General features: G+C 31.1%; 1 protein-coding gene across 15 annotated transcripts in view; it reads left to right on the forward strand.

The window, feature by feature from the left end:
* Positions 1 to 14,075, forward strand: part of SK (small conductance calcium-activated potassium channel) — a 456,472-nt gene that overhangs the window by 339,025 nt on the left and 103,372 nt on the right. For all 15 annotated transcript variants that reach the window (XM_071887626.1, XM_071887624.1, XM_040711116.2 and 12 more), the window contains one exon: positions 6,600 to 6,742. In XM_071887626.1, coding sequence (XP_071743727.1) covers positions 6,600 to 6,742 — 143 coding nt within the window. The remainder of the gene's footprint in view (positions 1 to 6,599; positions 6,743 to 14,075) is intronic.

Raw genomic sequence — 14,075 nt, forward strand, 5'->3', positions numbered from 1 at the left:
CCAGGGAGCTTGGGTGGGAAGTTTTTATGAATCCACCCAATAGTTTGGAACAGGCACCAAGTGGCTACGACATGTTTCTGTCTATAGACAATGTGCTTGGAAGAACAAACTTAGTTGTTCTAGTTTTTTGCCGATAGGAACAAGGGCTTCTACAAGAAGGGCATTTTGATGTTAAGTGCTCGTTGACAATAAGTTATTGAACAGAACGAGACATACTTCGTATAAACAACACTAAATTAAAGTCATAAATACGAAAATACTTTTTCCCCAACCTAATATATCCTATGTTGGAAATGTTCCCAAGATTAAGTGCATCTTCCATGTGTTGTATGAAAAATTGAGCACTTCTGCTAGTTCTTAGAACTCAAAGTTGTGTGAACCAATTTCAGTGCCTTTAATTGCTTCAGAATCTCCTAAACCTATGTTTATTCTTCTGAATTGCACATCATCCCATCAATAAAATTGACCAAAGAAGAGGGTGTTTTAATCCGGATATCTATACTTCTTTGGTCGAAAATAACTCTTAAAGAGATTTCTGACCTAGATGAGATGTCCAAGAAAACGGTCGACCTCGTCACCCAGTTGCTTGCCAGCATTGAGAATCAAGAAGGACCTCTTTTACATAAGCTCGGCAGTGGAAGTCAGGAAAAAGTTGATGTGAGAGTCCCAATGTGGCCCCCTACAGGACATAATTGAACGCTTTTGAATTTACATTCTGGCTGCATGTGGAATAAAGGATCTATTTCATTTGCCACCCGAATAACGCAGTCCTGAAGGTCATTGTCAATGACCACAGCTAAGGGATGAGCAACGAGACTATCTGCAACAGGTGTGTAGCCTATAGACGAACACCTGAAAACAATCATCCTCGCCAAGGGTGACCGTATTGAGAAATAGTTTTTCTCAGGGGTTGTGTGAAGAAAATTGAAAAAAAAAAAAAAAAAGTTGTTACCCTTCTTACTTGTTATTATTGAAATTATGATAGAAAAATGTCATTTTTTCCATGTATCACCCAATATCAAAAATAATATAAATATACTCGTAACTAATAATTTCTTTTTTCTTTTTTTTTTGCTTCATTTGTATTCTTTATATTGTATGTGAAATTTAGATATGACTTGAATAAAAAAATATTATTCTTTGAATAAGGAATATATTTCATTTAAATACATATTCAATATTCTTGAATCTAATATACAAAATTTCCTATTTTAATTAAATATGCTTTTTGTATTTATGTTCTTGATTAAAAAGAAATAATTAAATGGATGATAAAATTGTAATTTAAGTATAGATATCACCATAAATAAATGAAATCAGTGATATAGATATGTCAGTAAATACCTTGATATCCTTAAAATGTACGTCTGTGTCCAAACTGTTTTTGTTTTTTTCGATCACATAGTTTCTTCGTGATTTTAATGTCTTTATTTAATCTTTTCATTTTTGAAGGCTTAGAAGCACATACTTACAGAAATAAAATTGATGGTTCTAGGGTAATTGGTGGAAAATATTTCGGTCAAATGAAATTATGCCAAATAACAATCTAGCCAACATACATTTCATTCATTGTAAATTTCGCAGAAAAAATCTTTTAAGATATTTGACTGAAAAATGATATTAATATATGCGATCTATATTATAATTCAATTGAAAATTATACAAAGATATATAGGTATTGTTTATAAGCTATATATGACATATATGTTCATTCATGTTATATTACAGAAAAATGTCTTTTTATCAATTATACCCTTGAATAATAAGTTTATACACAGTAGTGTGTGGTTAGAATATAGTTCGAATCTTTAATGTCGTATTATTTCAAGTAATTAAATAATAAGGAAACACGACAGCAACTCGATTGGAAGAAGGAATTATGTTTGTTCTTCAACACATGATTATTTTCCAATATGAATAATTCATCATGTCGAATGATGATTAATTGATAAAGGTTAGCACTTCAGCCATTTGAGTTGCTATCATATTTATATATATATTAAATTTAGTTAAAATTATTTATAAAAATAAAAATTCGAACTACACTCAAAGTACATGCTACTGTGTTATGTTTATATATGATTATTAAAGAAAATAATAAATTATTTTCAAATTAACATTCACAATTGTATGTCGATATATTAAATATCATTTTTTGCTCAAAAGATGTTTCGGCGAAATGTTGATCAGTAAATGCTTGTTTAGCAAATTTGTCCTTCAGCTAAAAAAAAAAGTTCCAATTGTCCACTCATAGTAATTAACTATGTGGGTGTAATAATTTAAATTCAAATGATTGATTCTTAATTTTCTTAATCATTTTTCTGTCAAACAGTCGCAACAGTCGTAAAAAAGTATATATCAATACTGCAGTCTCACTGGATTAATTAATATGTTTGTACCTTACCAAAGGTTATTCATTAACTAACTTTCCATATGAATTGGAAATTAATTTGATAATGAAAATTGTATATTTATGAGTGATTACGTTTTAACTTTCATTATAATCCATTCATATTGGGTACCATATTATACAGGGTGCTTCATCAGAGCTTTTATTTTTATAAAGCGTGACAAAAAAGGTAGTGGTGTAAGTCAATTCTAAAGTTTTCTTGTAAATATCGTGGGTTAATTACTACTTATATTGCCTTAGATATATATAAATACAATTATTTGTTTCAAGGCTTATTTACTTATACTTATAAGTGTGCTTTTATACCCATTTATATATACATATGTGGGTATAAATAATTATTAATTATATTTATGAATAACTAAGCTAACTCTATGATTTTTTACTGAATTCATTATAGTTATTTTGATTAAAATTGCAGAAAACTTGAGTGAAGTTTTCATTAACTAGACTGACTTGCATTATAAATTTACATTTACATATTAGCGTTGAAAGTTGGAAAAAACAATAATATGAACTTGGTAGATATATACAAGGCTCGATGGTTGGTAAAATTAGTTACCATTCAACAGGTTTATTAAATTATTATAATTTATATACCCTGTGACAAATACCAAAGTAAAATATTTCATATATTTCAGGTCCTCTTCATTTTGAAATGATATTTTTTGAAACAAAAATTTGATCTATAAGTTTAAAATTTTTGTACCGTTATTCTTCCCTTACTACTCAAATATAAAATGTAATAAATTAGAAAAAAAATATGTCTAAAAAAGAATTAAAATTATTTTAGCCAAACGGACTTGATATAAGGTATCCTGTACTATCTGCTAGCCACTTGCTAGCGTAACTAATTAAGTCCTGGGTATATATATATATATATATTACCAAAAATATTTTTTTAATATACTTACATCTATCAACTTAGTTTATTTATCAAAAAGCTCTCGTTATTCTTTCTCACCTATCGGACTGCTTGTGTCTAGAGTCAAATGAGTAGAATAAATCTCCATAATTTATTATATCACAATTTAAAAAATGTCCATAATTATGACAATAGCTTTGGTAATCAAAAACTCTCTTCAAACTGCTAACTTTAAAAAAATCGGTTACGTGATTAGGTTGTATTTTAGATAGCTTTACCTATAAATCCCAATTGGTATAATTGTTTTTAAATTAAAATCCTTTTCCATTTCTAAGGAATATTTTTTTCTTCTATAGGTCAAAATCAAGGATTTTTGGGTTTTTTTAATTTGAGATTTTTGAGTGTTTCGTACTACAAAAAAAATTTATTTGTTCGTAACTAACTAATTGTTATTTTGTTTTTTAAAGTTGATTAAAAAAATGGATTCTTTTCTCCATATAAAAACCTTTAAAATTAGCAGGGTTATTATGATTTAAAAAAATATAAAGTTTTAACACTTTTTCTTGTAAGCAATTCTTATCTTTTTCTGTTGAATAAACCATTTCGATGGGAATGACTTCTTAATTTGGTTTCACTACAATATCATTAAATGACTTAAAATATTATCCTTTAAAATAAGGAACAAAAATTCATAAGAGTTTACGTCTCCTAGCTTGTGAAAAATGTGCATATTACCCATTTAGAGAAAATTTTCTAGACATGTAATAAAAAGCTTTTGGTCGCCAGATGGCACTTTTGAGATCCCATGAATGATGTTACTCTATCATTTCCCCTTGTGGAAAAGTAAAAGTAAGTTAATTAACATTTATGTTTAAAATAATAAAGTTAATTTTTTTTTTTACTTTTTTATTATTTCCCTTTCCTTCCAACGAAAATATCTTTATTCTAAATATACAAGCAAGCGCATAACGATACAAATCTATGTAACTTTTGTTCATTATTTGCCCATTTGTGGTATGGGCAAGATGATGAATGTGAGGCAGGTTACGCTCCATAGGATCATAAAAGACTAATATTGGGCTAAATCAAGATTAATGAGGAAGAAAAAATATTCTGTATGTGAGAAATTAGAAAATAATGTATAGAGCCTAGCTTCCCTCATCTTAATCTCCATGGATTATTTCATCTACTCAAAGGTCGAGGGTGCTCCCTGCATCAAGCTTCACAGATATTTGAGATCTTTGGAATTCAAAATCAAGAGGACATAAGCTGTATTATCAGAAGACTATATCCGTTAGGATTGTGTTGCCTTCAGGAAGAGGATGGAGGCCGTCATGGAGGGTGAGGTAGGCTATATTGAATGAAAAAGGTGGAGTTCAGTTATAATTTACTGGAAATCAACTTAATTTTCTTCTGGTCACTGTCTTTCCAAACTAGTTTTTAATCAAGTTTGAAAAACAATCTTCAGTGTAAGCTTAAATATGGCGAATGGAGTAACTGTATATTACGTATGTAAAATGTATATACATTTATATGCATATGCTACACATAGGAAGGTAAGTAAACAAATATGTCTGCTAGAGTAATTTACCTTTACAGTCAATTCCCAGGGGAACAAATATTAATTGTATTTGTATACTCACACTTTGCATTCGTTATGATACTTTTCCAATAATATATACTATCCAAATGAATTCTTTATACATGGTATAGTTATTTTTTAGTGCGCTTTCACATCACATCAGCGTTAGTTATTGTCGGCCATTTGAGAGCTTCGCTAAATAACTAAGTTTATTAAAAAAACGAAGACCCTTTACAGATAGATAATAAGAAAATAATCACTATTGCAGCATGTCAAAATGGGACAAACAAATAAAATGAGTTAAACCTTACTGTTGTTACATACCGTTGAATCGGTATAAAAATACAAAAAAGACTCCAGTCCGATCATCCCGGTCCTAATAAATTGCATCAGCTGAAGGAGTGGTCCTTATTGGTATTTTATAGTGAATACAAATGAATGTAGTTACTCACTATGTTCCTTCTGCAGTTCAACATAACCTCTTTCAATGAGATAAGATACTTTAAGTTTAAATATATATATATATATCAAGTGTTATAAGTTCTAGCTATCATGACTTCCACCAACAAAGTTAGATGGAGGTTATATTTTTACCTAGGTTTGTTTGTTTTTTAGTCACCAGGGTTAACGTATAACGTAAAAAATGCATAATCGACCATAACTTTCTAACAAATTGCGATACATAACTTAAATTGATTTTAGGAGGAGGATTTGCGCTCTACCGAGTGTCCATTCTAATTCATAATTTTGTTTGTTTTATATTTTTCAATCATAGCTTGGAGTGAAGAAAATAAAAATATAGGTTGGACCGTATACCTTTGAATGGTAAAAAAGATCGGGCAATAAAAAAACTGAAGACGGGAAAATATGATGGATTAGAGAATCTGTTCTAGGACTGATCCAGCACTAATAGCCATAAATAATATGTTGTTACATCCTCGTTTAATTTTATTTCTTTATTGTTCATAAAAATCAATTATTACAAGAGAAAAAAATAATTAAATTATCATAATTTATCGTCCCTAATCGATAATTTTTTTTTGTAGAAATCTACATCTTTTTGGTGGATTTTTAGTACATATTACTTTGATTCAATTCAAACATCATTGATCAGTGATATCGAGTTGTGTTCATATACAGTGTTCAGTCTTTTTTGAATCCTTAAAGTATTTTGATGGAGTGCCATCAAGATTTATTGGAAATAAGGACATTTAATGCTGTAAAAATATCAACTTTCTCTTTCAACTATGATGCAATTTACAGCGTTACTGAAAAGTATCTATTATTTGTATGTAGATTGTAGATTTCTGCAATTAAACTCTTGAAAAGTATGTGCGTATCTATCCATTCGTATAAACAGAAACGATGAAATTATTTATCATATGTTCATCATATATATGTTTTTATAAGGCATTTAATGTTGATAAATAAAATTTATAGATGAATGTTTTAGAGTTTTATTCTGTGAATGTGTGTAAGTATGAACTTAAATCATTTTATTTATTTTCTTATTTTAAAAACACACTATCCACCCATTGTTGGCAAAGGGAACTTTAGGCATTATTTACTTTTATTATTATTATTATTTATCTTATATTAAAGCATTATATTTATGAAATATAAGCCAAAAGTTGAAAAATTATGTAAATTTGTCTTCATACATATTTATCCGTACATAAATTTAATACTACTTCAACAAAATATGCTGTACTAATATTAGTCTTTTTTTTCTTACTTTACAGCTGAAAAAGCCTCTATCAACTGTTTCAATACCAGGCACGATGACTAAAAAGAGCATCGACGGTGAAGCTGGTATAGCTTTGGTTGGTGTACACACCGACTTTCCAAAATACACTGAAGATAAAAGAATGCCTCCAGACACAAGGTAAGAAAGTCTTAGGTTATAAATAGATACTATAAAATGTTGTAGTTAGTTTGGACGCCTTTTTGCTTTTAGAAATTATGTGTAAATAGCTTATGTAGCTATCGGGTCTTAAAAAGTTTCTAGACTAAAATGAACGAATTAAATAATGATGGATTATTTTCTTTAGATTGAATATCCAAAACAATATTAGTAATATAATTTATTATCAGGATATCAATGATAATTAATACTTAATATGACCATCGTAGGCAGCAATAACGGCTTCCCGCTGGTGGCGGAATATGCTGCAAGTGTGTTTGATGTAGGCCCGTGACAGGGCAACCCATTAATTATAGACAGAGCTATGTAAGGCATCAACTATTGGCTGCCGGATTCTGCAGGCCTTGGACTCTACCTTCCAACAGAAAATATGATTCAAAGCATTCGGATCTGGTGATTTGGAGCCCATGAGTTCTTCAAAAAAACCAAAACTTATATGAAGGTGCCCTTTTTACCTTTTTTGCTGTCAGGTGTAATATTTTTTGGGCTCTTAGAGAGACACCACCACCCTCTTTGACTTACACTGACAAGGTAGTCCTAAGGGCATTGACGTCCATGGACATCTCCATGGTGGAGAGATCTGGTTGATCTTTAAAGACTTTGAACAAAGGTTCAGTACTCTCAATTGTCTTGGAAAACCACTCTTGGGGCTTCTCCAAGAAAATCACCCTTGAATTGCCACCGTGTGACATGGTAAATTTTTGTCGTTGAGACATATTTGACCGCAATAAATTGCTTTAGAGATATTAAAATCTTTCGTCCTTGTTGTTTTTGCATCATGAGGATAGACATTCTTTTTTTTATTTAGCGTAAACTTAATAGAAAATGGGTTTAAATACACTAAAAATTTATAGTTTAAGTCCCTAAGACGATTGACATCAACAATGCTGACGTAACATTGAAATTGCTATCTGATATATAATATTTAATCTTACAAAATATGATTAGAGAAATCATGATAGTAAAAGTTACTACCTTCGATTCTTTTTTTTAAGCTATTCACAAGTATGATTTATTGAAAAAGTTGTATCGTTTTATTCATTGAATATGAAAATAGTATTTATATTTACGCATCTATCTAGGCTTATCTTTTCCTTTATAAATCTTAGCTTATGTTATTTTTTATATACAGTGTGATTTTGAATCCAAAAAAATTGAAGAGAATATATTTTACAACTATTTTCACAAAAATTAACTCAGCAATTCTCAAATCTTTTGCTTTTATATGTAGGGATATATTTTGACGTCACCTACCACGAACCACACCTAACAGCCCCCAACCTGGCACAGGTCTTGATGAGAAACTGTCCGTGTTTGACACTTCTTAAAGATTGGAAACCAGCGAGGTGTTATGTGCACGCTTATTTGACCCTCTCTCTAAGATTTTTTTTAACTGTTTATTCAGCTTAATCTGCTGAACATACTTTTATAAACATACATCTCCGGGTTAGCAAGATATTGGTGTTCAAACTTGTTCCAGATTTAAAGCCCCAGCCCTGTAGATGTTCTAAGAATGAATTCATCACTTCTAGTCTTATAGTCTCTAGCTCTCAATTTCCCCTTTTATGCAAAGTAAAGACAAACAGTTGCTTACACAATTACAGAGGGGTTAATGGTCCAGGCATTTTCTTTTCAAAGTATCTGGTTACTTGGACGTCGATGTTCTAAATAGCTTATCTTACAAATAAGAGAACATAGGAAATGATGCCTATTAAAAAAAGAGTAATGGAAATACTTTGTTCGTATATAAGGCATGACTGTGTACAGCGTATATGTTTTATTTACATCTTTACATTCACAGAGAGAGGGGGGAAGGAAATAGAGTAAAATAATTCTGAAGGAAATTTACCGTAAATAATTTATTTTTTTATTTATTTCCCCAGCTTGATGCAGCATTTCTAATTATTGTATTAGTATTTGGTATCCTGCCTAAATGTATACATATTTACTTTTTATAGCTTGTGGCTTAAAAAAACATGGTCAAATACTCTTTCAATTTGATTATAGCACACATGAACGACCTATTCATGTTATATATGTGGAGAATTAATACAAAGACAAGCATGAAAAACCATGTAGAAAATTATACTGGGTGTGTAATTAGAATCTAGACATTTTGAATCTGGAATTTAAAACAGTTTAATTTCGGAAACTAGGGGAGCTACATGAACTAAACTTTGTACAACTGTTGAAAATGTGTTACCATTTATAATCATTTATGTAGCCTCTGTCAATTTCGATAGTGGCCTTGATGTGTCGATGGAAGCTCTGATAGGTGGCCATAATCCAATTAGGGGTTATTGGAGTTTCTATGCTCATCAAAGGAAGCCTTATCTGGCAATCCCTGACATTGGCATACAGTCAGAAGAAAAAATGAGTGGGTTGGTGTTTATGAAGTATAATTTCCACATTGTTTTCTGCTAGAATGGAATGACAGTCCCCAAAAAGGACATATAATCTTTATATAGCCCTTCATATTTTGTATGGAAAATTATAAGGGCACTCTTGGTGTAAAGAAATTTTAATTTTTTTTAAATATCTATACTAAATTATTGATTTTTATAATACATTTGAGTTTTATTTCATATTCTATTTGAGAAAACAATTATAGATGATACTATTGGAAAAAATATAGTAATCGTTTTATTCCTACTATTTCCTATAATAAATTAATTGAAAATTTTACAGGTGATGTTTTTGAAAGCAATTTCTTATACTTAGTACACATACAACAAAATTTATTTAAAAACTTACTTGTGAAATAAATATAAATATTGTAAAAGATATTACGCAGTAGAAAAATATCATATACTATGACAAAAGAAATCCATTAATACCCAGAGGGATACTGGTGTCGCAAAGAATTTAAACACGTAAATAAGTTTTGATGTATACATAAGAACTAAGCAATGGTTCAGTATATATACAAACAAATATTTGATTAAACTATCATTTTCTTCAGAAATAAAAAAGTTATATATATTTAAAGTTTTTTATTTTTCAAATGTGGAGAAGTTATGATATTCAGTAGCTTAAAAAATATTCAAAACTCACGTTAGATTCATTCTTAGACAATCTCAGAGATAATAGACGTCTTAACTATAAAATAAATAAATAAAATCTAAATTTGGTTTAAAAACAAGCACAGTAAGAAATATCTTATTTTATGAAGAATTATTTTTTCACCATATTTTGATGAATAATACATGATATATATGTAAACATTCGAACGCTCTTTACGACCCGGTGGTTGGGAGATTCCTGGTCTAAGATACATAACACAAGGGCTGAAAATTTCCAGACTTCACACATAAATGGCGTAGTTAAAAAATTCAATTTGTACCAAGCTTGAAAAGACAGCCGTCAAAATTTCAAAATTTGTATTACAATCAGTTCTTTAGTTAGTGAGTTATTGTGCCAAGTGTGACGCTACTTTTGTTATTTCCAAAACAATGGGTCAAAAACAATTTCGAGTTATAATTTGATACTGCTTTTAACCTACAGATTATAATAATTATACCTGTAGTTGCATAAATACGCGGACTAATTTTTAAACGCTTATATCTCACAAGTATCACAAGTAAGTTGGTAAATCTTTTGGCATTGTTTTTGTTTTTCTTACTCGCATCAAACAAAGTCGTTAACGATGAATGACGCGACCAAACGTCATATGGTTGCCACTCACTCTACGCCAGTAGGTCTGTCTACTTGGAGATTTTGTAGGACAAGGTCCTTCCATAGGCCCTCTGATGGGGGCCTCTTTATCTTCCAGCAGGATGGGCACCTGCCCATACCTCTAGAATTATTCAGGATTGGCTCGCTGCCAACATGCCATTTTGGAACAAAAACATTTGGCCACCTCAATCACCTGATTTGAATCCCCTTGACTACAGTGTGAGGTGGCAAATTGAAAAGAAGGCCTGTGCTACCCACCACCCGAATTTGGACTCATAAAATGCCAGCGTCAATGAGCAATGGGCAGCCATGGAAGACCATTACATCATCAATGTGTGCAAGACCTTCCGCGGGCACTTGGAGGGTGTCATAGCAGCTGATGGCGGTTATATTCAGTAATTATATTAAATTTTATGCCAGAATAAATTCTTTATTATATAATTCTCAAAAAAAATATGTCATACGAATTTTATTACACATTTAATTATATGCCACAAATAGTCTGCGTATTTATCCATCTACCGGTACAGTTATAACTAGTTCTAAGACCTGCCACTGCCTTCAGTTTATACAGAATTGGGGAGCCAAAAATTAGACTCTCATACCTTCTGGTATGCATGACCTTTGTCAGAAGATGGCATGGGATCTTCGTATATGAGCACAATTCCAAGTTGTCCTTCACGTGCCTCCTGAAGGGTCCTAGCAGATATGGAGAAGACATCGGGGAGGTGATTTATTAATTTGGTGGGGTCTTCTCCCATTTTCTTCCGAGAGCTTGACAGAAATTAAATTTAAATTTTGCCATCCACTTCCTGATTTTCTGGAGAAGTTTTCTCGTCATTCGTCAATCCGGCTTTTTAGACAACCAGGTTCTTGGAGCACTTCACAATGCCCATAATCCTCACCATCTCAACTTCAGCATCTAAGAAGTATGAAATGTGCTGCCTTTTGGCTTCTTGTTCATTCATGATGACGAGATAACAAAATGATTATTTTTATTTGTTTATCCATAAAGGATGGATTAATCAGAATGTTAAAAAATAATCAATAAACCTTCCTATATTAATGAGAAAATTAACATTAATTACCAATCCATATTTCGGTGTCCATCTCTATTTTTTGACGGTTAATTACTGTGTAGGGCAAGAAAATGTTACAAATTAACCTATGCTCATTTATTTATGTTGTTCTTGATAGTATACTTGAACCCGATGGTAGAAACTCGAAGTGAAATATGAGTATCTTTGCCTTAGTCGAACTCAGCTCAACTCCCATAATCGAAATATCATACTCAAGAATTTTAACTAGAATGCAATTCTAGTAGTATTTAACGAATACAAAGGGTGATGCTACTGTATACAAAAGTTTGTTTTTATTCCAATGTAAAGGTCTTGACTTTTTATATGTACATAAAAGATTAAAAGAACATATCTAAATTTCCATTATATTTAGTCAATTTATATAAGTTTTTAGACAATTTCATTCAGATTAAATAGTATATATTACAGTTGCTACATCCTTTTAGTAAAATGATGTTTATAATATATATTTTTTAAGTTGTCAAACATATTCATCTTCACGACTGTATTTCGGAGTAAAATGATATTATGTAAATGTTCTTTATTTCCTCGACATTTATATCTTGTAAAGCGTATACATATTTTTTGTATTATCAATTACGAACAAAATCCAGTATTTGATTCATTCAACCATTAGCATTTTTGACATCTGACAAGAGAGACAATGAGGAAAACATTTTTATCATACATGTTACTCCAGATGTGGAAGAAAGTTTCTTAATATTTAGATTTCCAAGTCTTTGCTCAAAAGTTCAAGTGCTTAAACTTTTTATCAACCCAGTCTAAGTTTAAAAATTTAATCAAACTCATTTCAGATCCACAAATGTTAATTTGTGTCTTTGGACTTTTTTTTTTTTTTGAGTGCAGTATGAATTAGTTATACTTAATTAAAATTAATAAGTAATTGGTTCCCTCAATCAAAGCTCTTGATTCAGCTAAGAATCAATCATTTCTCCTGTTCAGAACAGTGTCCACTGTGAAGATCTTGCCGTCAGAGATCGGCTTGTGTACATTGGAGATGTCACACCCTCTGCTGTTTTGCTTGTTGGTCGGTCAGACATTTTTGACTCCACAAAAACAAAACAAATTGTAGCATTTTGTCACCCTTTTCGAATGGTGCTAAGTACAAAATTGTCAGACTTTTAGAATGGAGGATAGGCAGCCTCGAAGAGGATTTTAATTTTTGAATCTTCAACCTATATGTGATTTACATCGAGAGAAAAAATTGAAATGAATCATACCAAATCCAGTGGAGTCTCAAGTATTTGATTTTGATCTGAAGTCAAATATCAATATCATCAAACTCAACCCCAATTATCCTTCTTTGCAAGTTACACTTAATGTTATTTTAATTTTTTTTTATCAATTAAGACATGCAGTACTACAAAATTAAATTAAATTAAGGAGTGCATGAGTCATTTTTTTTTGTCATATGTGTGACGTCAAAATCATGGACAAAAATCCAGAAATGGAAAAAATTACTCAGTATTTTCTACTTCATCTTGTATAAATACAGGCCTATATTTCCTTTATATATTTTGGTCCATTTTAGGATTTATATTCAAATTATTGTGATGAGTTAAGATACCCAAGAATTTTATATATGTTATACAGAGTCATTTAGGTAAATCCAATCCACCTTTAACTAAATACTGAACAATAAAGATAGTATTTAATTCGAATATTTCAATTTCAATTGAGATGTTGAGCCTTAGCATTATGTTAGTTGCACAACTTACAAAATCATACCAAGTATTTACAATGTAGGAGACCTGGAAGGACACCATGATCGAATTTGCTTGCGCGGGACACATCTCAGAGAAAATCAAGAAGATGCTCAGATATCCAAAGAGCACAGTATACGAAGTCTACAACTACTGGAAGGAAGAGAGGCATATAAGAGAAAAGCCCACAAGTCCCAGAGTGATAAAAACGCACTCCCATATTCCTCGTACGCTTGAAACGCTCACACCAAGATCACCAAGTAAGCCGTGCAACAGTCTCCGGAGGCATAATCACTTACCTGAGGATAAAGTCATACCTTTTCTATAAAAGACATATCCTTACAAACATAATGAAGACCAACAGGGCTGCTCATGGAAGAAACTACTGAACGTTTTAAAATCCCATGGTAGCCAAATCATTTTTTTTCTGTTGAGAAAACAATGGGCTGTAAGGAGATCCCAAAATATCCAAAATCACGTCTTTTACGCCTTTAAAACCAAGTTTTCGGCCACCATCATGAACTTTGGGGTCATCGGGTATAACGGCAGTGTCGTCATGCCCTTCTTCTTTGGGCCAAAGGAGATCCTATAGGCCTTGTATTGACTGAATGATTGGCAAAAATGGCAAACACATTCATTGAATTTTTTCTTCTGTACTATTAGAATTTGTAAATAAACTTTCAAGCCTATACTTGATTCCTTATTGATGAGGATTCAATTAAATGTAGTCCAAATTTACCTGAACGACCCTGTAGAATCTTTATTTAATTTTTGAGATTTATATTAAACCTTCAATGATCTCATCCTTTCTATTGT

Source organism: Lepeophtheirus salmonis, chromosome 4 (genome assembly GCF_016086655.4).
Source record: "Lepeophtheirus salmonis chromosome 4, UVic_Lsal_1.4, whole genome shotgun sequence".
Lineage (NCBI taxonomy): Eukaryota > Metazoa > Arthropoda > Copepoda > Siphonostomatoida > Caligidae > Lepeophtheirus > Lepeophtheirus salmonis.